The sequence below is a fragment of the Plecotus auritus genome, assembly GCF_963455305.1.
Source record: "Plecotus auritus genome assembly, chromosome: 9".
NCBI classification, from domain to species: Eukaryota; Metazoa; Chordata; class Mammalia; order Chiroptera; family Vespertilionidae; genus Plecotus; species Plecotus auritus.
In genome coordinates this window covers 155,598,495-155,620,425 of record NC_137783.1, presented here as the reverse complement: position 1 = coordinate 155,620,425, position 21,931 = coordinate 155,598,495, and the positions used below count along the sequence as shown (strand labels likewise).

Sequence of the window (21,931 nt, the reverse complement as noted above, 5' to 3'; positions counted from 1 at the left end):
ACAATGTGGACAGTCAATGGACCCCTCGAGGCCAGAGGGCCTGGCTGTGGGTCACGTGGGCGGCCTCCTTGGGGGCTGAGTTTGGAAACCAGCCCGGCCCGCCATGGGGAGCCCTGGGGCCTCCGCAGGTCGCCCTCCACAGCCTGGGCCGGGCGGGCGGGTGGGAGAGCAGGTGGCCGAGGGGCTGGAGGTCCAGACGCCCTGCGGTGTGACCCTGTGTGACCCGGACTCGGTGGGCCCTGGGGATGAGGCGGCCGGGGTGCAGGGAGAACGGGCCGGAACCCGCACCCCCGAGGCGCCGGGACAGCAGCCCGGGGAGGGCGCGAGGGGACAAGGTACCCGCACTTCGTGGGTCACTACGCGGGGCCACGCGGCCTGTACCCGGGGCCTGGCATCCCCTCCCGGGTGCCACTCCCCAGCGGGACGCGCTGGCTGCCGCCTGGCCTGACCGCCCAATCCGGGCCCAGAACCCACGAAGGACGCGGCCGGTCACTTCCGGCCAGGACCGGAAGTGTCCGCGGACGGCGCCCGCCTAGCGCTAGGACGCATTTCCGGCCCGAGGGGCCGCTGTCCTCACGGCCTCCAGTAGGGGGCGCTGGGGCCTCGGGAACAAGGCGAGGACCGTTAGACCTGGCGCATTCTGGGAGTCCACCCCTAACCCCCTATAATTAATTCCGGGTTCTTTTTGCGAACCAGTGACGCCATTTCCGGGAATGGGAAGGTTAGGAAGAGAGCGCATGAGTAACGATCACATGTCCCGATAGGCCTCGGGAGTAGCGACCCAGTGCCTTGTGGGAGATGTAGTTCATCGGGCACAGCAGCTGCGGCGCTCGGCCGGCGAAGGACTCGATTTCCCAGAGGGCCGAGCACGACGCAAGATGGAGACAGCCGGGCCGCTGTGAGCCACAGGTTTGTGATGAGAGCGGACGGCGGCGCGGGCCCATAGCACCTCGCGGGGGTCTCTGCGTCTCCCGGGCTTCTAGGCCTGGCCCTGGGGTCCTCGAGTCTCGTGAGGCCCGGGCCGTGGCCCCCGAGACCCAGGCCTCCGAAAGGGAGAGCCTGCTGCGCACGGGGCGGGCTAAAGTCAGGCTCTGCTTCCAGCGGGGAGAGGTGGACGGGAGCCGGGGTCCCGCTCCCCAGCCCCCAGCCCCCAGCCCCGCGGCCCGGACGCGGCGCTGCCCTCCTCTGAGTTCCTCCCGTTCTCGGAGACTCCCCCCCCCCCCCCCCGCCCCCGACTGTCCCGCCGTCTGGCCGCTTCTCCCGGGCGGTGTGGTGGGCGGGAATGCCGCCTGGGAAGCGGGGGTCGGCTCGGAACCCCAGCTTCGCCTACAGCGCACCGTGTGCCGGGCAGACGCGCCCCGCTGGCCCTGTCGGGCCGCAGCGGACACCGCGGGGTGTGCTCCTTCCCTGGGGGAGCGGGACCCCGGGGATGGGGACCTCGTCGTGTTAGGCTTGTGTAGGGCGCTCTCAGCCCCCGGGCCCGCCTGGCCTGGGGGTGAGGGGTGAGGGGCGCAGGGAGAAGAGGGGGCGGGCGGCCGAGAGCGGTGCAGAGGGCGAGGCCAGAAGCAAGGCCGGGCCCAGCTTGGAAAGGGGTGGGGGGCCGGGGGGCAGGAGAGGCGCCCCCCGGAAGTTGCTCCAGGAGCCGCAGGGACTTGCCTCTGCCCAGCGGGGCTCCTGCAGGTGCTGGTCGGCGCCCTGTTCCCTGAGCGGGACCCTGCGATGTCCAGGACGTGACCGCAGACTCCTCGGGAGTTCGCAGGGCAGCTCCCCGCAAACACAGGAGCCTCCCCCCCCCCCCCCACCCCGTCCTGCGGGCCTGGCAGGGGCCGCGCCGGTGGGGAGGGTCCGAGCGCAGCCCAGGCTGCTTGGGGCCCTGGGTTCAAGCCTGAAGGCCGCTTGCTGCACCGCCGCCCCAGAGGCCCCTTCCTTGCAGCGTTTGGACTTAGCATTTGGGTCTGGGTGCTGCGGCCCGGGACGTGGCTGAGGTGGGGGCCGGCGAGCCCTCCCCTGGCCTGTGGGTGCCGAGTGAGGTGGCGGGTCCGAGGCACCGCTACCCGGCCTCTGCCGCTCGCTGGTCATGGTACCAGCCCCCCCCCCCCCCCCCCCCCCCGTTGAGGCACCAGCGCCCCCCCCACCCCCCCCCCACCCCCGGTCGTGGCACCAGCGGGCCCCCCCTCCCCCTGTTTTGGCACGGCTGGGCCCATTCACTGTCCGGTCTGACGGCCGTCCCTCCCCTCCCTCAGCCTCGGTGAGCAGCTGAGCAGAGCCGCGCAGGGGACTCCGTGTTGAGGACGCAGCCCAGCCTCTCTCAGCTCTGCCCACAGGACTCGGGCATCGGCACTGGCACCCAGCACCCAGGAAGGTGAGGAGAGGGCGTGCGGGGAGGGCGGGCCGGGCAGGGCTGTGAGCCGTGCCTCATGCTGTGTGGGTCTAGGTGTGCCGCGGCCAGGACGCATGGCTGAGGTGGGGGCCGGCGAGCCCTCCCCTGGCCTGGAGGTGGAGCAGGGGACGGAGTACGACGTCCTGCCTCCGCCCGCCGTCACCCTCAGCGACTCCGACTCGGACTCCGACCTCAGCTGGCCTGGCAGCGCCCCGCTGGAGGCTGAGGCCCAGGGGGACTCAGGCCCCGACAGCTCCCCCTCGCCGCCCAGGGGCCCCCCCGCTGCCGCCGTGCAGCCTTTCCACCTGCGGGGCACCAGCAGCACCTTCTCTCAGCGCAGCCAGAGCATCTTCGACTGCCTGGAGGGGGCGGCCAGGCGGGCTCTGCCCTCCGCGGGCCTGGGTGACAGTGGGGGCTTCAAGCAGCCCCGGGCGCCCTCCAGCCGGCCCCTGGCAGAGGGCCTGGGCAGAGCCCGGCAGAGCCTCATCCCCCCCAAAGGGCCCCCCGTGCCCGACTACGTGGCCCACCCCGAGCGCTGGACCAGGTACAGCCTGGAGGACGTGGCCGAGGCCAGCGAGCAGAGCAACCGGGCGGCCGCCCTGGACTTCCTGGGCTCCCCGCGTGGGGCTGCGCCCGGCGACTACGAGCCCTCCTTCAACCAGGACCCGTCCAGCAGCGGGGAGGGCAGGGTCGTCTTCTCCAAGCCCCCCCGCGCCGAGGCCCGGCCGGAGAGGAAGAGGGTCCTGCAGGAGGCGGGGGGCCCTGGCGGGGCCGAAGGCACCGTCGAGCTGGCCCACCTGGCCAGGCCCGGCAGCCCGGAGGCTGAGGAGTGGGAGGGCCCCCACGGGGGCCTGCAGGAGGTGGACATGCCCGAGGGGGCCCCCCACAGTAGGCCCGCGGCAGGCCCCCCGGCGGTGGAGACGGTTGGCTTCCACGGCAGCAGGAAGCGGAGTAGAGACCACTTCCGGAGCCAGAGTGCGGGCCCCGAGGCCCCCGGTGCTGAGGGCTGACAGCCAGACCGCCCCCAAGTCCGGAGCCCGCCCCTGGGCTGGGAGCCAGGCGGGCATCCTGTAGGTGGCGCCGTGCCTGGTTGGGCTCAGGCAGCGGTCTTCGGGCAGGGACCTCGCCAAGGGGACTGGAAGCTGGGCCCACGGCTGCCCGTGGAGGAACAATAAAGGTTTTGGGTTTTACTCAGGCTCCGTGTCGCTCTAGACCCTCCCCGCTCCCAGGACCCGGAGACTGGGACCTCTGCTCTCCAGCCCACTGAGCACCACTCCCACGCGAGTCTCCTAATAGCGTCACGGGCTCCCACGCGAGCGTCCTGACAGCGTCACGGGCTCAGAGAGGTCCAAATCGCCCTGCGTGCAGCAGCAGCGGGTCTTCCTGAGGGACTGAGTGGCTGGCCCTGGCCTCGCATGGGGGCGGGGGAGCCTTGACCCCAACCCACGGGCCAGGGAGCCTCTCCCACGGCACATGGTCCACAACCTGGCGACCCGAATGCCTCCCGGGCCCACGGGTCTGTGGGCTGCAGCCCGGGTGTGGGCCTGTTCTCCAGGTCCCGTCCCAGGGAGAGCAGCTTCGGGGCGGGGCCAGTGTCCTGAGCTGCTCCCCGGGCTGGACGCGCTCCAGCCTCACTGAGCTGCTGGGGGCCCCGGTGGGAGCCGCACGCACAGCAAGCACGCACGCGGGTCTTACAGGGCAGGCACTCCAACCACAGCACGTCAAAGCCGGTTAGTTTCTTATCAGGCGACAGGTGGGTAGGGGTTGGTATGGGCCCCGGGGCGGGAGGTGGACGGGGCTTGGCGAGCGCTCGCTGTCCTGGCACAGACCAGGCGGCTGGCTCTGAGGCTCCAGCAGGTGCCAGGCAGGCATGGAGGGGTCCCTTTCGATGAAGCCATGGCGGGGGGGGGGGGGGGGGCGCACACAGTGTGTGGGTTGGACCTGGGATAACTAAGGGCCACGGCCCCCACCCACCCTGGGCTGGGCCTAGGGCTCTGGGAGGGGCCGTGTGCTGACATCCAAGTGGCTCAGGTGTCCGAGAGCAGTGGGCCGGCCTCTGGGTGGCCTCTGCTCCCCCGGCCCCCTCCACGCTCAGCAGGGGCCTGCTGGGTCCCCACAGCCAAGTTCCAAGAGTCTGGGGGGCGGGGAGGAGGGCTACTCACTGCGGTGCCCAGGGAGGGGCCGACGGGAAGGAGGGGCAACTGCCGGGGAGCCTGGGACCCCCCCCCCCCCGGGGTCTGAGACCACCCTCAGGCCTGGCTGGGTTAGGGGCTTGGCCAGAGGGCATCTCTGCACCTCAAAGGTGGGGCAGCCCAGGGCCATCCGAGGCCAGGGCAGGTCCCGCCGGGCAGGGGGCAGTACAGCGGCCTCCCAGACACACTTACTGTGGTGGGCACTGCCCAGGCGCAGCCTGTCGGCCACGGAGGCCAGGAGCACCGTGCAGTAGTTGACCTGCCAGAGGAAGAGGTGTCCAGGGGAGCCCCAGGCCCCTCCCCGCCCTCTCCTGCCAGGACCCTGCTGCCTGGGACACCCCCTGGCTGCACTCGCAGGAAGAGGGCAGGAGGGTGAGGCTCCAGGGGTGTGGAGTGGACAGGCCCCCCTCTAGGGAGGGAACCTGCTCTCAAGTGACGGCTGGCAGGGGTGGTGCTGAGCCCAGCCCGGGTGCGGCTTTAGCCGGGAGGGGGGCAGGGTCTGGCTTGCAGCCCACCTGTGACTCCAGGCCCCGCATGCGTTTCTCTTGCTCTCTCAGCCCCCCGAGCTGCTTGGCTATGACCTCCACCCTGTGGAGAGCAAGGGACAGCAGGCTGCCGTTGGCCATAGGGCCTCTGAACTTGGGGGCTCTCCCGTCCTCCCTCGTCCTGCCGCCAGGCCCTTTGGGTGGGCTGGGGTCGCTGAGGCCTCTGGTCCCGAGTCCAGGGTGTTCTGGCCTGGCTCCTCGCCTCAGATCCTGCTGTGCCCTCCCCTCGGGTACCATGGGGCTGGCGCCCTCAGGGGGCAGGACCGTCCCACCCGCAGGCAGGCAGGCACCAAGGCCTCAGGGAGGTCGGGGGCACCATCTGGGGCACCTGGGGAGGCAGACGAAGTGCGGGCTTCCGTTTGGAGACCCCGGAGCAGGGAGGACCCCACACACACTGGCCCTTGGCCCCCAAGAAGAGCCCCACACACACTGGCCCTTGGCAAGCCCAGAAGAGCCCTGTTCGGGGTCAGGAGGCGGGTGCTGGGCCCTCGAGACCCTGCCGTAGCCCGCGCCTCAGCCAGCCTCAGCGTCCCAGCTCATCCTCAGTGCAGAGGGCCACGGCTCCACGGCCGCCTGACGCCAGCGGTGCCTGAGCGGCCCGGGCGATCTCGGCGCCCAGCCCGCGTCGGCCCTGGCACCTGTGGGCCGTCCTCCGCAGCACCTCCGTCTCGCTGTCCCTCCTGCTCCTCTCCAGCTTGCTCAGGTAGCTCTCCTTCTGCACCGCCTCCCAGGTCACCATCTTCTGGTCCAGGGGCTCTGGCAGGTCTCTCTCTGGGGAAGTGGGCAGCGGCGGGCTTGACGTAGCAGGTGGGCCCTGGCGCAGAGCCCGGGCCAGCCTCCGGGGGGCAGGGAGCCGGGGCAGCTCACCCGCAGCCCCTCCCAACCCCCTCTCCCCCCATCAGTGCAGCCGGGGCCCGGACACAGTGCCCCTCCCTCCCGCCCGCCTGGCGGCCTCACCCAGGCGTGCCCGCTTCTGCCCGGCCTCCTTCCGGAAGGCCCTCCTGAGCACCAGGCCCAGGTGGCTGAGCAGGATGAAGGGCGGGGCCAGGGCGGGGCGCTCCTGGTACTCCACGATGAGGTGGTAGCGCTGGAACCTCCAGAACATGTCCGCGTTGCCCTGCACCATCTGGAAGGTGGAGCTGCAGGGCCCGTGCGCTGAGCGAGGGGCCCTCAGAACCCCAGGCCCCTCCTGATGGGCTCCAATCCCGGGTTCTGGGGGGGAGTCTAATGTGGGGTTCACTCATCGGGGTCTTCCACTGACCCCGCTGCCGCCCCGACACCCCTCCAAGCCCTCAGCCTCCGAAGGCCCTGGCCCTGCTGGTTTGAGGGGTGGCCCTCGGGGCAGGGCCTCGGGAAAGCCTCCCCGGTGCTGGGAGGGGGCAGTGCTCGGGGTGACCTCCCCCCTCAGGCCTTCCCCGCTGGGGCCAGGTCTGGGGGTGACCTCCCCGTCCAGGACTCCCCCCGGGGCCAGGTCTGGGGTGACCTCCCCGTCCAGGACTTCCCCCGGGGCCAGGTCTGGGGTGACCTCCCCGTCCAGGACTTCCCCCGGGGCCAGGTCCGGGGTGACCTCCCCATCCAGGACTCCCCCCGGGGCCAGGTCTGGGGTGACCTCCCCGTCCAGGACTTCCCCCGGGGCCAGGTCCGGGGTGACCTCCCCATCCAGGACTCCCCCCGGGGCCAGGTCCGGGGTGACCTCCCCGTCCAGGACTCCCCCCGGGGCCAGGTCCGGGGTGACCTCCCTGTCCAGGACTCCCCCCGGGGCCAGGTCCGGGGTGACCTCCCCGCTCCCGGACTCCCCCCGGGGCCAGGTCCGGGGTGACCTCCCCACTACAGGACTCCCCCCGGGGCCAGGTCCGGGGTGACCTCCCCACTACAGGACTCCCCCCGGGGCCAGGTCCGGGGTGACCTCCCCGTCCAGGACTCCCCCCGAGGCCAGGTCCGGGGTGACCTCCCCGCTCCCGGACTCCCCCCGGGGCCAGGTCCGGGGTGACCTCCCCGCTCCCGGACTCCCCCCGGGGCCAGGTCCGGGGTGACCTCCCCGTCCAGGACTCCCCCCGGGGCCAGGTCCGGGGTCCTGGGCACCTGAACATGGCGATGAGCAGGTTCATGAGCAGCACGTTGGTGACCAGCAGGAAGGTGACCAGCAGCAGGATGACCAGCCAGTTGGCATAGAGATTGGGGCAGGCGGGGGAGCCCTCTGCCATCAGCGGGTGCACCGAGCAGTTCACGCGGGCTTCTGGAAGGGGAGGGCTGCTGGGCGGGCAGTCGCGCCATCCGCTTCCTGGGTGGCCGTCCCCCCAGGGGGTGAGGGCATGGCAGGGTGACCCACCACCCGGGCGCTCCTGGAAGTCCCCATCACGGGACAGCCCAGGCCAGGCTGCGGCCACGGGGAGGGCAGAGGCCCTGGGGGCGGAGGCCCCGAGTCTGCTCCAGGGATGAACGCTGCCCCTCAACTCCCCCCACCGCTCGGTCCCCCCAGGCTCTGCTCCAAGCCCGAGGGGATGGGGAGTTGGCAGGGGCAGTCCCTGGGGCAGGACTTCCCAGAGCTTTTCTGACACCAATTCCGTCTGGGGGAGCACACCTGGGACAGGCCGGGCTCCCGCCCCGGACCCCAGCCCGGCCCCCAGCACAGGAGCGGCGGCCCGTGGGGCCCCAGGTGCTCAGGCCCTCTGTGGGGAGCCTGTGTGGAGGCGTGCGCAGCCTGCGCGACGGATGGGCCGTTGGCAGGTGACACGGAGGTCTCTGTGCCGTGTCCCCACCACTGGGCACGCGTGTGCCATGCCTTCCTCACTGTGCGTCCCTCTCCCTCTCCTGGGTGACCCAGGGGCAGGCAGCGACCGCCCTCCCGCCACCTCTCCTTCCGGGGCTGCTCTTGACCCGCTCCCGCCGGTTCCCAGGGCTGCAGCCCGCGGCTGTTTGTGAAGCTGTAAATCTCGATTAAAGCGGCTCGGGGTAATGAGACCGGAGCTTCCTGGCTCACCCAGGTGCCGCCAGGCCGGGCTGCAAATTAACTTGTCGCTGTCACAGCTCAGCCCGGGCTCCCTCCCGCCTGGCGCGGAGAGCAGGGAGGCTGCCCGAGCCTCAGTTTCCCTCTCGGCCCTCCTGTCAGTGTATCACTCTCCACCCCGCAGCCTGGCGGGCTCCCCGGAGCGTCCGGATTGCTGAGCCCGGCGGCCCTGATCCTGGGCCCTCTCTCTGCTGCGGGTCTGCCCGCCCAGCACGGCGGCAGGTCAGGCCTCGAGGAGGGCTCGGACCCCTCGGAGTCTCGTGCCCTCGGCCTCCCCAGGGCACCCCATGCCACACCACTCTTCCCCGGACCAGCCTGCGCTGGGACAGGCGGCCAGGGATGTGGTCTCAGGCTGGAGTACCCCCTGCCCGCCGCCCCGCACTGGAGGGGCCCCTCGCTCCCCTCCTGCCCGGGGGTCGTGGCGCCGCCCCCCAGCCGGGGCCATGGCGAGGGAGCGGGTGTGGTGAGCTAATGGCCTGGAAAACTAGGCTGTGGGTGAGCAAACACGAGGAGGGGCAGGGGCTGAGAAAACAGCCCGCGGAGCCGGCCTCTCGGGCGCCAGCTGGGAGGCACGTCCACGGCGCGGCCTCCCCTTCCTGCCGGACTGTGCGCTTCAGTCACGCGCTGTCCTCGGCTAATATTTACCACGCGGCTCTGCCTCATTAGCTGGAAGGTCAGGGTCAGCCTTCACGACCCAGTGAGCCCATGACTGCCCAGGAGTGCCCCCGGGGGCTGGTTCCTGGGCCCTCCCCTGGCACCTGGCTGCTGCCCACCTTCGTCCAAGGGGCCAGCCCTCCTCCCTCCTCCTCACAGACCGCAGCCACCCTCCGGGCCTGTGCTGGTGTCCCGGACCCCACCCCAGGCTCCTGCAGCTCAGCCAGGCACCTCTGTCCCCACCGGGTCCCTGTTGTGGGAAAGCTCAGAGCCTCCAGCCCCCGCGGGCACAGGGCCAGCCTCCCACCACAGGGAAGGCGCACAGTGGGTGGCCCTGGGCTAGGGGCACTGGGATAGGGGCACTGGGAGAGGGAAGGCGCACAGTGGGTGGCCCTGGGATAGAGGCCCCGGGATAGGGGCACTGGGAGAGGGAAGGCGCACAGTGGGTGGCCCTGGGATAGAGGCCCCGGGATAGGGGCACTGGGAGAGGGAAGGCGCACAGTGGGTGGCCCTGGGCTAGAGGCCCCGGGATAGGGGCACTGGGAGAGGGAAGGCGCACAGTGGGTGGCCCTGGGATAGAGGCCCCGGGCTAGGGGCACTGGGAGAGGGAAGGCGCACAGTGGGTGGCCCTGGGATAGAGGCCCCGGGATAGGGGCACTGGGAGAGGGAAGGCGCACAGTGGGTGGCCCTGGGATAGAGGCCCCGGGATAGGGGCACTGGGAGAGGGAAGGCGCACAGTGGGTGGCCCTGGGATAGAGGCCCCGGGATAGGGGCACTGGGAGAGGGAAGGCGCACAGTGGGTGGCCCTGGGATAGGGGCCCCGGGATAGGGGCACTGGGAGAGGGAAGGCGCACAGTGGGTGGCCCTGGGATAGAGGCCCCGGGATAGGGGCACTGGGAGAGGGAAGGCGCACAGTGGGTGGCCCTGGGATAGGGGCACTGGGAGAGGGAAGGCGCACAGTGGGTGGCCCTGGGATAGGGGCACTGGGAGAGGGAAGGCGCACAGTGGGTGGCCCCGGGCTAGGGGCACTGGGAGAGGGAAGGCGCACAGTGGGTGGCTCTGGGATAGAGGCCCCGGGATAGGGGCACTGGGAGGGGGAAGGCGCACAGTGGGTGGCCCTGGGATAGGGGCACTGGGAGAGGGAAGGCGCACAGTGGGTGGCCCTGGGATAGAGGCCCCGGGCTAGGGGCACTGGGAGAGGGAAGGCGCACAGTGGGTGGCCCTGGGATAGGGGCACTGGGAGAGGGAAGGCGCACAGTGGGTGGCCCTGGGATAGAGGCCCCGGGCTAGGGGCACTGGGAGAGGGAAGGCGCACAGTGGGTGGCTCTGGGATAGAGGCCCAGGGATAGGGGCACTGGGAGAGGGAAGGCGCACAGTGGGTGGCCCTGGGATAGGGGCACTGGGAGAGGGAAGGTGCACAGTGGGTGGCCCTGGGATAGGGGCACTGGGAGAGGGAAGGCTCACAGTGGGTGGCTCTGGGATAGAGGCCCAGGGATAGGGGCACTGGGAGAGGGAAGGCGCACAGTGGGTGGCCCTGGGATAGAGGCCCAGGGATAGGGGCACTGGGAGAGGGAAGGCGCACAGTGGGTGGCCCTGGGATAGGGGCACTGGGAGAGGGAAGGTGCACAGTGGGTAGCCCTGGGATAGGGGCACTGGGAGAGGGAAGGTGCACAGTGGGTAGCCCTGGGATAGGGGCACTGGGAGAGGAAAGGCGCACAGTGGGTGGCTCTGGGATAGAGGCCCAGGGATAGGGGCACTGGGAGAGGGAAGGCGCACAGTGGGTGGCTCTGGGATAGAGGCCCAGGGATAGGGGCACTGGGAGAGGGAAGGCGCACAGTGGGTAGCCCTGGGATAGGGGCACTGGGAGAGGGAAGGCGCACAGTGGGTAGCCCTGGGATAGGAGCACTGGGAGAGGGAAGGCGCACAGTGGGTGGCCCTGGGATAGAGGCCCTGGGATAGGAGCACTGGGAGAGGGAAGGCGCACAGTGGGTGGCCCTGGGATAGAGGCCCTGGGATAGGAGCACTGGGAGAGGGAAGGCGCACAGTGGGTGGCCCTGGGATATGGGCACTGGGAGAGGGAAGGCGCACAGTGGGTGGCCTGGCTGCAGAGGCCCCGGGATAGGGGCACTGGGAGAGGGAAGGCGCACAGTGGGTGGCCTGGCCGCAGAGGCCTTTCCAACAGGCGGGCCTGGGCCGGGCGGGGGCCCTGGGTGGGGAGGTGACAGGAGACTCGCTGCCCAGCGGGGTTGTGTAGGAGGCGGAGGCCCAGGGGCATGGGGCCAGCCAGTGGAGCCCAGACTCCAGCCATGGTCAGGGCGGACGGGGGTGGCCCCGCTGCTTGCACACCTGGCCCCTGCTCGGCCTGCACAGGAGACCGGCCCCGGCCACCTCCAGGCCTCCTGGGGCCCGTCTCCAGCCCAGGCCTGAGGTCGGGGCCGTGCCCGCCGGGGCGTGTGCAGGGGCCGGGGCCTGCTCAGGAAGTCCCTGCCCGGCCGCTCCGGGCTGGCCTCAAGGAGGAACCTTGGTCCCCTGGTCACAGTGCGACTGCCCCGCGGGTTCCCACCTGAGGCCGCCCCGAGGTGCCCGCCCCCAGGCTGGTGCTGACCATCGATCTCATCCAGGGGGATCTGCCCGAAGATCTGCAGGTAGGGCCGGTAGAGCACGCGGCGGAACACCCACTCCAGGCGGCCATCGTGGGGGTGCAGCAGCGCCTGGGTGGCCACGCCGTAGGCCACCAGCCACACGCTCAGGAAGAAGAGGAAGAAGAAGACGTCCTTCATCTGGGGTGGGCAGAGCGTCGTCAGCCCAGGCCAGCTCACCCTCCGCCCAGGTCGGGGGCCAGGCCAGGCTCACCCTCCGCCCAGGTCGGGGGCCAGGCCAGGCTCACCCTCCGCCCAGGCCGGGGTGCAGGCCAGGGGCCACCCTCCGCCCAGGTCGGGGCCAGGCCAGGGGCCACCCTCCGCCCAGGTCGGGGGCCAGGCCAGCTCACCCTCCGCCCAGGTCGGGGCCAGGCCAGGGGCCACCCTCCGCCCAGGCCGGGGGCCAGGCCAGGCGCACCCTCCGCCCAGGTCGGGGGGCCAGGCCAGGCTCACCCTCCGCCCAGGTCGGGGCCAGGCCAGCTCACCCTCCGCCCAGGCCGGGGGCCAGGCCAGGGGCCACCCTCCGCCCAGGCCAGGGGCACCCTCCGCCCAGGCCGGGGGCCGGGCCAGGCTCACCATTCGCTCCACTATGATGATCTTGGGGCCCAGCTGCTTGTGGATGGCGAAGATGTGGATGAGGCGCAGCGTGAACACCATGAAGTCCATGGCGAGGACCGTGCGGCCAGCCTCAAACGCCGAGGGCAGCATCCTGGGGGGCACGGCGGGCTGCGAGGGCTGCAGGTGCCAGAGGGCGAGGGCCCCCAAGACAGCCCAGGCGTTGGGGAAAGCGGGGTTCCTGAGGCCCAAGTGGCTCCGTCCAGATGGCAGCCCTGCCCCAGCCCCCTCGGCCGCCCCTCGGCCCCCAGACCTGCAGGTGACGCCCACGACGAACAGGAAGATGGCCACCATGTCACACTTGTTCCAGTTGTCCTCCACGTAGAGCGTGAGCTTCTTCCCCAGCTGCGTGTCCTCGTCGGTGAAGAAGCCCTGGCCGAGGGCAGACAGGCCCCCTCGCTGCGGCTGGGACGGGGGCTCAGCGGCTGGGACGGGGGCTCAGCGGCTGGGACGGGGGCTCAGCGGCTGGGACGGGCCCACCACTCACCTGCCGGACCTCCTCCAGCACCAGGGTGAAGACCCAGAAGTAAAGGGTGACCTCCGGCCCCGACGGCCCCTGGGGGGGCGGCCTGAAGTCCACCAGCAGGACGTAGGTGAACAGGAAGAGGAAGCCAAAGTACATGACCACGTTCCCCAGGAACACGGTCACGGGGGCGCCCCAGAACTGCCGCCAGCGTGTGGGCAGGAAGGCCGCCCGTGGGTCTCGGCGGCCCTTTGTCCTCCGTGTCTCCGCCGGCTCCCCCAGCCTGCTCCGCAAAGGGGGTCACAGCCGTGAGGCAGGGCCAGGGGCCCCGGGAGACGCTGCCCGCCAGGCCCTCCTCCCACCCACCCTCCAGGCCCGCACCCGCCGCCGGGGCTGCCCAGCAGGCTCCTCTCCATGTCCAGGCTGTCCAGCTCCCGCAGGTCCTCCCGGCCCGTCCGCTGCGGGGCCTCCTCGCTGCAAGCACAGGGCACCCTCAGGGCCACGAGAGGGGGCTAGAGGTGCCTGCCAGCAAGGGAATTTGGGGTGCACGGAGAAGGCATGCGGGTGGGGGGGCATGTGGGACCCGCATGGATGCTGGACCAAGAGCCCGCCCCCGCGGCTCCGCCGCCCACACACCTGAAGGCGATGAGGCCCGTGCAGAGCAGGCCCGGGCAGAGGAAGGTGGCCAGCAGCCGCAGGACCGGAGTGCCCGCAGCCATGTCCCCCCACCAGATCTTGGTCAGGAAGGCCTGGAATAGAGGCGCCGCAGCTGGCCCCTCCTCCTCTGCCCGTGCTGCGCCCTGGGCCAGGCACACCCTCCCCGCTCAGCTGCAGCCCAGCCCTGCCTCCCGGGCCTCCATCCTGGTGGGCAGGGACCTGCCGTGCGGTGCGGGGTGCAGGCTGGGGGCCGGGAGGGACGCGCTGAGGAAATGGCACGTCCGTGGAGATCCCGGTGGCTGTGGGCTGGCCGCCAGGCACGGGGACGGGGACCCACCCCGCAGGCTGCGACGCCAGAGCGAGGGGCGGCTGCTGGCCAGCGGGAGGTGGGGGGCCAGCGGGCACCTACTGCCCACCTGCTGCCTCACCTGGCGCCCTCCCGGCCCAGCCGCTCACCTGCACCCCTTCGTGGGCGAAGAAGGCCTTGGTGTCGGCCTCGGTGGCCAGGTGCAGGCAGGTGGTCCGGCTCCAGGAGCGGGTGCGGCGCACGAGCAGGGCAAAGGCCCGGTCCTCGCTGTTGCTGTAGCACTCGGAGAAGAGGCCTGTGCGGGGCCAGTGCTGCCACCGGGCGCCACTCTGCCCCGGGGCCATCCCCGCCCGCCCGGCCCTCTGTCGCCCCTCAGGACCCTGGGAGTCTCAGTCACCCTGGGCGTCCCTCCCACCACGGGGCCCGCAGGCACCAGGCGTGGCTGTGGGGCCATGGCCGTGCCCGTGTGGCCCCTCGGCGGGGGTGGCCAGGCCCCCTGGGGAGAAGCCCGCAGGCCCGGGAGGGTCCCCGAGGCCGGGCAGGGGCTCACCCAGGGCCAGCTGCTCATAGGACGCCCCTCGCGAGCTGCGGGCCGCCTCGGCCTCCGCCTCCAGGTGCGACATCTCCCGGAGGATCTTGCAGGCGGCCAGGGCGGTGGCCACGCCCTCCTGGCCCTGCGAGACGGTCTGAGGAGGCTGCCCGCCCCTGCCCTCCCTGGGGCCCTGGGGCGTCTGGGGGACCCAGGCGCGGCCGTGAGGCCCCGTGGCCGCCGCTCACCATGGCCCAGAAGTAGGTGGCCATCTCGTGGCGGTTCTGCAGCACGGCCCACAGGAACAGGTCCCGCCACGGGTTCTCGCTCCTCTGGGTCAGGTCCAGCTGCCACCTCTGGCCGGCGGGCCGGCGGGCCGGGCCCCCCCCCTGCAGGACGACGGGGTGGGGGTCAGCCCTTGGCGCGGCCCTGCCCCCCGCCCCCGCCCCCGCCCCCTGCGCCCGTTCACCTGGTAGCGCCCGCTCACCTGGTAGAGCCCGCGGCAGGCGTCCTGCAGGAAGTCCTTGAGCACGCGGGCCACCTCCTGCAGCGAGAAGGCGGGCGGCCCCCGGGCCGGCAGCGCGGGGCGGCCCTCCTCCAGCTTGCGCTGCAGCAGCGAGAAGAGCAGGCTCTTGGGCGGCACGGCCCGGTACAGCTGCTGCAGCCGCCCGTAGGTCAGGAAGTCGGCCACGTCCGCGCCGTGGTCCACGAACAGCCGCACGAACTCGGGCTTGTTGCTCACCAGCGCGTCCATCATCGCCTCCTCCAGGTCGCAGGACTGCGGCCGCCGGGCCAGCCAGAGCGGGGCGTGGAGGGTGAGAGGCTGGGAGGGGCCTTCGGCACACCCTCCGCTCCCGGGTCCGCTCCCGGGCACCCAGCCTGTCCCTCTGGGAGAGCGGGTACGGCGGGCAGGGCTCAGGGCTCAGGGCTCGGGCAGCTGCGGGTGGCACGGTCCCGGGCAAGGGCTGCGCAGCGCCTCCCGGTGGGGGGGGGGCTGGGGGGGCTGAAGAGCCACCTGATGCTCGGTCCCCCCTTGGCGACCCCGGGGAGAATGGACCCGGCCCTCGACAAGTTCCTGCCCTCCCCTGGCCCCGGGCGGGGCACCTTCCACTCCACGTCCCCGTTGAAGATCTCGCTCTTGGCGATGTCCACGCGGTCCCAGGCCACCGCCAGCTTGAGCTCGTCCAGGTAGTCCTGCGCCTCCTGGCTCTGGCTCTTGCAGGCTGCGGGCAGGCGGGCAGGGTGCGGGCCGCGGGTCCCTCCAGGGCTCTGCTCAGCACGGCTGCTGGAGCTGTGCCGCCCCATGCCCTCGGAACCCCGTGGGAGGGCGCACCGCTGCGAGTCCCGGGGCCGGTGCGGGAGCCTGGCAGGGATGCAGCCTCGGGACTGGCTGCCCGCGTCGGCCCCCGGCACGAGCGCATCTCCGGTGAAAAGCCCACCGAGGCACCAAGGGGGCACGGCCCGTCCGTCCACACAGCCCCCATGCTGGCGCCCCGGGCCTCGGCGGGTGGGCTGGCTGCCGCCCTCACCTTTCACCAGCGCCTTGAGGATGACGGTGTCCAGCTCCGCGGCGCCCTCCTGCTCGAAGTCGTGCACGGTGAGCAGGTGCGGGCGGGAGGCAATGCTCTGCAGCTGGGCCGGACAGGAGGAGGCCCATGGGTGGGGCGGGGCCGGGCGGGGCAGAGGGCAGAGGGCAGGGGGCAGGGCAGAGGGCAGGCCCTGGGCAGGGCAGAGGGCAGGGCCGGGCAGGGCAGAGGGCAGGGCAGTGGGCAGGGCGGGTGGTGTGTGAGGCAGGGTCCCCAGCCCAGAGTGCCAGCTGCCACCCTGTGTGCCTGACGCCCACGGGCCTGCCACAGAACCACTGCCAACGGGGGTGGGGGGGCTTGCTCCAGGACCCCTGACCCGGATGGAGTTTGGGGCATCAGAAGGGGCTGGGCCGTCCGGGTGGGAAGGGGGCATGGAGCTTCCCAGGGGCCAGCCCCGCCTGGAGGGGGTGCACAGGGGGAGCGGGTCCCCTTCCGGACTGGGCTCTGGGCCTCCTACCAGCTTCGTCCAGTGCAGAATGTCCTCCCAGGAGAAATGCTCGCCCGGGAACTTCTCCTTAAACTGCTTCTCGGCCACCTGGGGCACCAGGAGGTGCGGCTGGGCCAGGAGGGCCGCCAGCACGTCGGCGATGCCCCCCGAGCCGGCCAGCACCAGCCACGGGGTGGCCTGCTCCACCGCGCTGGCCATCCTCTGCGGGCGCAGGGAAGACGCCCCGAGTCAGCTCCCGGTGCTCCGGGCGGGAGGCCCCGCGGGAGGCCCCAGCCGCCAGGCTCCCTACCTCCAGGGCGCTGGGGTCACCGTTGACCAGCAGACAGAGGACGGGGATCTCGATGCTGCCGGTGCCTGTGGGGAGCGACCATGAGGTTCTCCCCGTGTCCCAAGCAAACGGCGGCCAGAGGCCCTCCCAGCGACGTGAGGGCTGCAGGCTGACGCTGGGCCGTGGGTCTGAGGCCCCGTCACCCGGGACAAGGACCCCGTCCGCCTCCGTCCCCCTCCCCCGCCCCCCGTGTCCAAGGGGGTGCTTTGTGGCTGTTCACACACAGAGTGACGCCGAGGCCGCGGGACCCCGGTCCTGGCTGCTCGGGCCGGTCCCGCGTGTCCAGGCTGTTCCCACTGAGCGAGGGGTAACGGAGGGGGGGGCACCCGTCCCCCAAATGCGGACCAGAAAGGAGACTCCCCCCCCACCCCCCACAAGACGCCTGGCCCTGCTGGACCGCGAGGCGGCTCAGGCTCACACCGAGCGCGGCCGGGCCCACGTGGCGGCGGTTTGAACGCCGGGTCGGGTTTCACCCTTAGAGAGCGATAAGCAGTCTTTGTCTTGTTATAAACAGTGTTCCTAGCGGATCCAGCTCCCCAAGGCCCCGGGCACGTCCCCTGGGCGGCGCTGCCCCCTGGTGGCAGCGGAGGGAACAGGCCTCGGGAACCCTGAAAATCTCACTCCCCAAAGCCGGAGCCCTAGCCAGAGCCTCTGGCCAGGGAGGCCCCGTGGACTTGGAGCTGCTGCGGCTCCTGGCAGCTGCGTCCTCCCATCCCCGCCCGCCTGGGGGTCCTTCCAGCCCCGCCCACACGCTGTGCCCCCACCCGTGCTCCCGGGCCTCCTGGGCGTCCTCACCCCCATAGCCCGTCCTCTGCTCCGAGATGTGCTTCTCCAGCCTCAGCCACAGCTCCGTCGACCCGTCCCCCGTCCCGGGGGCGCCCGGCTCCACCAGCACGAAGTGGGAGTGGCTATTGTCCAGGGCGCAGAGGGGGCCCTGGCCGCCGCTCTCATCCACGGGGTAGTGGACGGGGCTGTGCTCCTGGGCCCCCGTGCACACTGTGAGGCCGGGCCCGGCTCCTGCCCCGGCCCGTGCCCACCCCGGAGGGCAGGTGCTGGCGAGGGCCCCCCCAGAAAGAACTCGGACTGCAGGGCTCCGCTCCCCAGGGGCTGAAGGGCGACTCCCAGCCCTGCCTTGGACAGCCCGGGGGCGGGGGAGCTCGCCCAGGGTCGCCAGGTCTGTGCCCTGCCCACGCCCTTCCCTGGGCGATGCTGCCACCCGCTGGTCGTGTGCCGGGCACATCACCCGGGCTCCGTCCGCCCTCTGCCTCTCACAGGCCACCCTTGAGAGACCAGGGCGGCCTGGCCGGGAGGCATTCGGACGCTCCCTCCCAGCGCACAGCCAGTGGGGGCGGGTGTGGGGTGCCGAGCCAGATGCTCACCTGGGCCTGGTCCAGAAGCTGGCGGTGCAGCACGCGGCCCAGCGAGGCGATGCCCACGGCCACCACGCGGGCCTCGGTGGACGTGCTGGCCAGCGAGTGGTCCCGCACCGCCTGCCCCACGTACCGGGCGAGGCCCACGCGGAGTGCGCTGGTCAGGATCCAGGCGCCTGCGGGCGTGGGGGTTCACGGTGCCCTGCGGCCCCAGGTCCTCCCGTGGCGCCCCTCCCACCGCAGGGCACCTGCTGGGGCCGCCCTGCCCGGGCACCCGGGCTCTGTCCACCCCCGGCCCGCGGCCCTTTCTCTGCTGCAGCCGCTCAGTGCGGATGGAGCCGAGCGGCCCACGTCCTGGGCGGGGCTTTCTGCGGCCCTGGCACCTGAGCTACACCCGGGGGTTGTTCCGGCCCCAACGACAGGCGGCCAGAGCGCGCCCCCGCGGAGGCAGAGGGCAGTGGGCGCACCGTGCGTGGGCCACGGGGTGAAAACGGTCGCTGTCCCCCGGGGGCATCTCGCTGAGGCCTGTGGCCCTATGAGTGCAGGGCCAGGGGAGGCTCTGGGCCTAGGGGTGACTCCCGGCCCCCCTGCCGTATCCCCAGGAGCTGCTCCCACCTCAGGCCGTGCAGAGGGAGGGGGCCGTGGGCTGGGTGCCGGAGTCGGTGGGCCGCGCGCTCCACGCTCGGGGCCGTGGGGGTCCCGGGCCCCGGAACTGGGGCTCACCTGTGCTCTGAGCCGCCTTCACCAGCCCTTTGCGCAGCACGTCCCGCAGCCAGGACTTCATGGTGACAGGCCGCTCCGTGCCCACCAGGGACACCACGAGGTTGGGGGCCGGCAGGTGCCACTCGGCCATCAGGAGGTCGAAGAGCACGGACGGGGCCACGCTGCTTGGCACCTTCACAAACTGCAGGGCAGGGGGCAGGGCGGGGCACTGGGTGCTAAGGGGGCATTGGGCACAGGAGGGGGCACTGGGTGCTGAGGGGGCACTGGGTGTGGGAGGCGGGGTGGACGGGCAGCCAGAGGCCTCTGTGTGACAGCGTGGCCCCATCCCCAGTCTGGGCCTTGCTCTGCTTTGAGGAGAGGCCAGGCTGGATGGGGGAGGGTTGGATGGGGGAGGGTTGGATGGGGAGGGTTGGATGGGGGAGGGTTGGATGGGGAGGGTTGGATGGGGAGGGTTGGATGGGGAGGGTTGGATGGGGGAGGGCTGGATGGGGAGGGCTGGATGGGGAGGGCTGAATGGGGGAGGGTTGGGTGGGGAGGGTTGGATGGGGGTGGGTTGGATGGGGGAGGGTTGGATGGGAGAGGGTTGGATGGGGAGGGTTGGATGGGGGAGGGTTGGATGGGGGAGGGTTGGATGGGGGAGGGTTGGATGGGGAGGGTTGGATGGGGGTGGGTTGGATGGGGGAGGGTTGGATGGGAGAGGGTTGGATGGGGAGGGTTGGATGGGGAGGGTTGGATGGGGGAGGGTTGGATGGGGAGGGTTGGATGGGAGAGGGTTGGATGGGGAGGGTTGGATGGGGGAGGGTTGGATGGGGAGGGTTGGATGGGGAGGGCTGGATGGGGAGGGCTGGATGGGGGAGGGCTGGATGGGGGAGGGTTGGATGGGGGAGGGCTGGATGGGGGAGGGTTGGATGGGGGAGGGCTGGATGGGGGAGGGTTGGATGGGGGAGGGCTGGATGGGGGAGGGCTGGATGGGTGTCCTGGATGGGGGAGGGCTGAATGGGGGAGGGTTGGATGGGGGAGGGTTGGATGGGGGAGGGCTGGATGGGGGTGGGTTGTATGGGGGAGGGCTGGATGGGGGAGGGCTGGATGGGTGTCCTGGATGGGGGAGGGCTGAATGGGGGAGGGTTGGATGGGGGAGGGTTGGATGGAATGGGGCCCAGGGTTCCCATGGTCATGTGGGGCCGGGTTGTCAGGATGTGGGGTGTGGGGTGTGGGGCTGCGTTGTCAGGGTGCGGGGTGCGGGGTGCGGGGTGCGGGGTGTGGGGTGTGGGGTGGGCTTACCCTGCCTCGCTTCTTCCCAGACCCTCCGAATTCGATCTCGCCCCGGCACAGGCCCGGCCCCTGCCTGATTCCAGCACCCCCGGGGATGGTGGGGTGCTCTAAGCAGGGTGGGGACTCCTCGTCATGGGCCCCCGCCATGTCCCCCAAGGTGTGTCCTGGCACCTGCGGGTGGGCCCTCTGCAAGGTGAGTCTGCGCCCAGGCCTGCGAGTGGCCGCGGAGGCAGAGGCGGGAAGGGCTGTCCTGGGCGCGGCCCTGCGACACCCCCACGTGGGAACTTTGGGTCCAGAACCCTGAGAACCAGTTCTGTTGCGTTCAGGTGCCCGGTGGGTGGCCAGGGGTACGGCCACGGTGGGGCACTCCGTTACCCCCTCAGAGGCCTCGGGGCGGGCGGGCCGGGTGCCTGTGCCCACGCAGGGCCCACCCACCCCCGAGTCCCAGCAGCCTGGCCCCAGGGGCTTTGGCACCAAGAGCCGGGGGCCCTGGCCCTGGCCGGTTTGGCGCAGTGGCTAGAGCATCAGCCCGAACACTGAAAGGTCCCGGGTTCGATTCTGGTCAAGGGCAGGTACCTCGGTGGCAGCTTCCCCGGCCCTGGTCCGGGGGCGTGCAGGAGGCAGCCCATCGATGTGTCTCTCTCACATCAGTGTTTCTCTCTCCCTCTCCCTGCCACTCTCTAAGAACCAGTGGGGAAACATCCTCAGGTGAGGATTCACCGAAAGAAAACGGAAGGGGAGCCGGGCGGGCCCTGGGAGGGAAGGACAGAGTCCCCGCTCCCGCCCCCCGAGCAGGACGCAGGGCCAGGCTGCGGCGGCCCTCCACGCTGCTGCCCTGTGTGGGGGGCCCAGGGCAGCCGTGACAAGGCCCCCCTCGGCACCCAGCTGCCCCAGGCCGCACCCCCAGAGGCTCCAGGGCAGGGTCCTTCCCGCCTCTCGCGGCTTCCGGGGCTCCTGGCGCTCCTCCCGTCTCCACCTCTGTCCTCACGGCCACCCTGGGCCTCGGGTCCCACCCTCCCTCTTCTCACAGGGACACCAGCCCTCACATCCGGGCCCCTCAGGGAGACCGCACCCGAGCCGTTCACGTGGATAAAGCCCTCTCTCCAAATGAATTTTGGGGGACAGTCTTCAACCCCAATATACAGGCAGCGAGGTGGGGAGTGGGGTCCATGCAGGGAGGGTTGGGGAGGGGGCCAGGGGCACCCCTCACAGGCCCTGACCTGCCTGGCCGCCAGCAGGGTCACTCCTGCCCACGTCAGGGGACTACGCCCCAAGCAGGGGTGCTCGCTCCGTGCCCCCTGCCGGGCAGGTGTGGGCTGCAGGCTCAGAGGCCTGGACAACACCCAGAGCCTCAGGCAGCTGGGTGGGGGGTCTGGTGGGACGGCCCCTGCTGGGGGCCCGGTGCTCCCAGGGCCCTCCTCTCTGGGGGCAGCTGCCTGGAGCAGGGGCTGGAGGGCCAGTGTCGCCTTCCCGGGGCCACAGCCAGCAGCCCTCACCCCCGCCCCCCCACGGCCCCGGCCTGGCCCTTGGCTTCCGGGTCGGGTGAGGGGACGCTGGGGGCACAGTGCGGATGCCAGGCAAATGGGCCCCGAGGGGAGGGGATGCAAATGCGCGGGATTTGCATGAGCAGGTGGCCAGTTCTCAATGTCCCCTTGTTCCCGGAGGGGTGGGCGCGGTGGGGCAGCCGGGGTCCAAGCCCCGCTGGAACCTACCCCTGTCCTGAGGGGCGCAGGCCGTGTTCAGCCCGGCCACCCCTCGTCCAGGCTGCCAGGGAAGGGCCTGGGTGTGGGCAGAGCCCTGCAGGGTGGCCCCCAGCCCCTCGGCCTCTCTGGGCCCAGCCCCCCTCCCTGCGATGCAGCAGTCGGCACTGTGGCCCCTCCACCCCACTGTAAACTCGGGGGTCTCCCCGGAACGGGCATGGGCTCGAACCCAGGAGGGTCGCTGAGGGTTCACAGCCCCCCACCGCCCCAGGCACCTCCCAGCCTCCGGCCCACACGCCGCATCCAGGACCCCGGGCCGCGAGGCCGCTCCTCCCCGCCGCCCCCCTGCCCTCCTGCCCCCTGCCCAGGAGGAGGGCGCCCACTCCTGCCCCCACCCGGGAGCTGACTGCAGGGCCACCTACTCGCCTGCCTTCTTCCCGGCGCCCCGACACGCTGCCGCTCGCCAAGGAGCAGGTGGAGGCTGCCCAGGGACCGGGCGCCGGGCAAGCCAGCTCT

General features: G+C 71.7%; 2 protein-coding genes across 5 annotated transcripts; one reads left to right on the top strand and one right to left on the bottom strand.

The window, feature by feature from the left end:
• The first annotated feature begins 768 nt into the window (after positions 1-768).
• On the top strand, positions 769-3,570 carry TSSC4 (tumor suppressing subtransferable candidate 4). 4 transcript variants are annotated; one of them, XM_080640213.1, is made up of 3 exons: positions 769-909; positions 2,244-2,362; positions 2,435-3,570. In XM_080640213.1, exon 3 carries the CDS (start codon positions 2,455-2,457, stop codon positions 3,388-3,390), a length of 936 nt encoding a protein of 311 aa, XP_080496339.1. In that variant the 5' UTR covers positions 769-909; positions 2,244-2,362; positions 2,435-2,454; the 3' UTR covers positions 3,391-3,570. The 4 variants fall into 4 exon arrangements, with proteins under 4 accessions (XP_080496339.1, XP_080496341.1, XP_080496340.1 ...); XM_080640215.1 differs by lacking the exon at positions 769-909 and adding an exon at positions 1,546-1,680; XM_080640214.1 differs by lacking the exon at positions 769-909 and adding an exon at positions 1,874-1,985.
• A 526-nt stretch (positions 3,571-4,096) lies between these two features.
• On the bottom strand, positions 4,097-19,862 carry TRPM5 (transient receptor potential cation channel subfamily M member 5; the record flags this gene model as incomplete). Its single annotated transcript, XM_080640161.1, has 24 exons — positions 4,097-4,514; positions 4,765-4,831; positions 5,088-5,160; positions 5,756-5,888; positions 6,075-6,256; positions 7,200-7,353; positions 11,384-11,558; positions 11,994-12,126; positions 12,286-12,404; positions 12,520-12,778; positions 12,877-12,969; positions 13,132-13,244; positions 13,609-13,754; positions 14,010-14,133; positions 14,237-14,377; positions 14,476-14,766; positions 15,093-15,211; positions 15,518-15,620; positions 16,032-16,223; positions 16,312-16,376; positions 17,146-17,329; positions 17,730-17,896; positions 18,444-18,624; positions 19,725-19,862. 24 exons carry the CDS (start codon positions 19,860-19,862, stop codon positions 4,408-4,410), a joined length of 3,459 nt encoding a protein of 1,152 aa, XP_080496287.1. The 3' UTR covers positions 4,097-4,407.
• Positions 19,863-21,931: the final 2,069 nt, after the last annotated feature.

What these genes read in the sequence shown, in the direction of transcription:
- TSSC4 (XM_080640213.1), top strand. Translation starts at nt 2,455, where the DNA reads ATGGCTGAGGTGGGGGCCGGCGAGCCCTCCCCTGGCCTGGAGGTGGAG.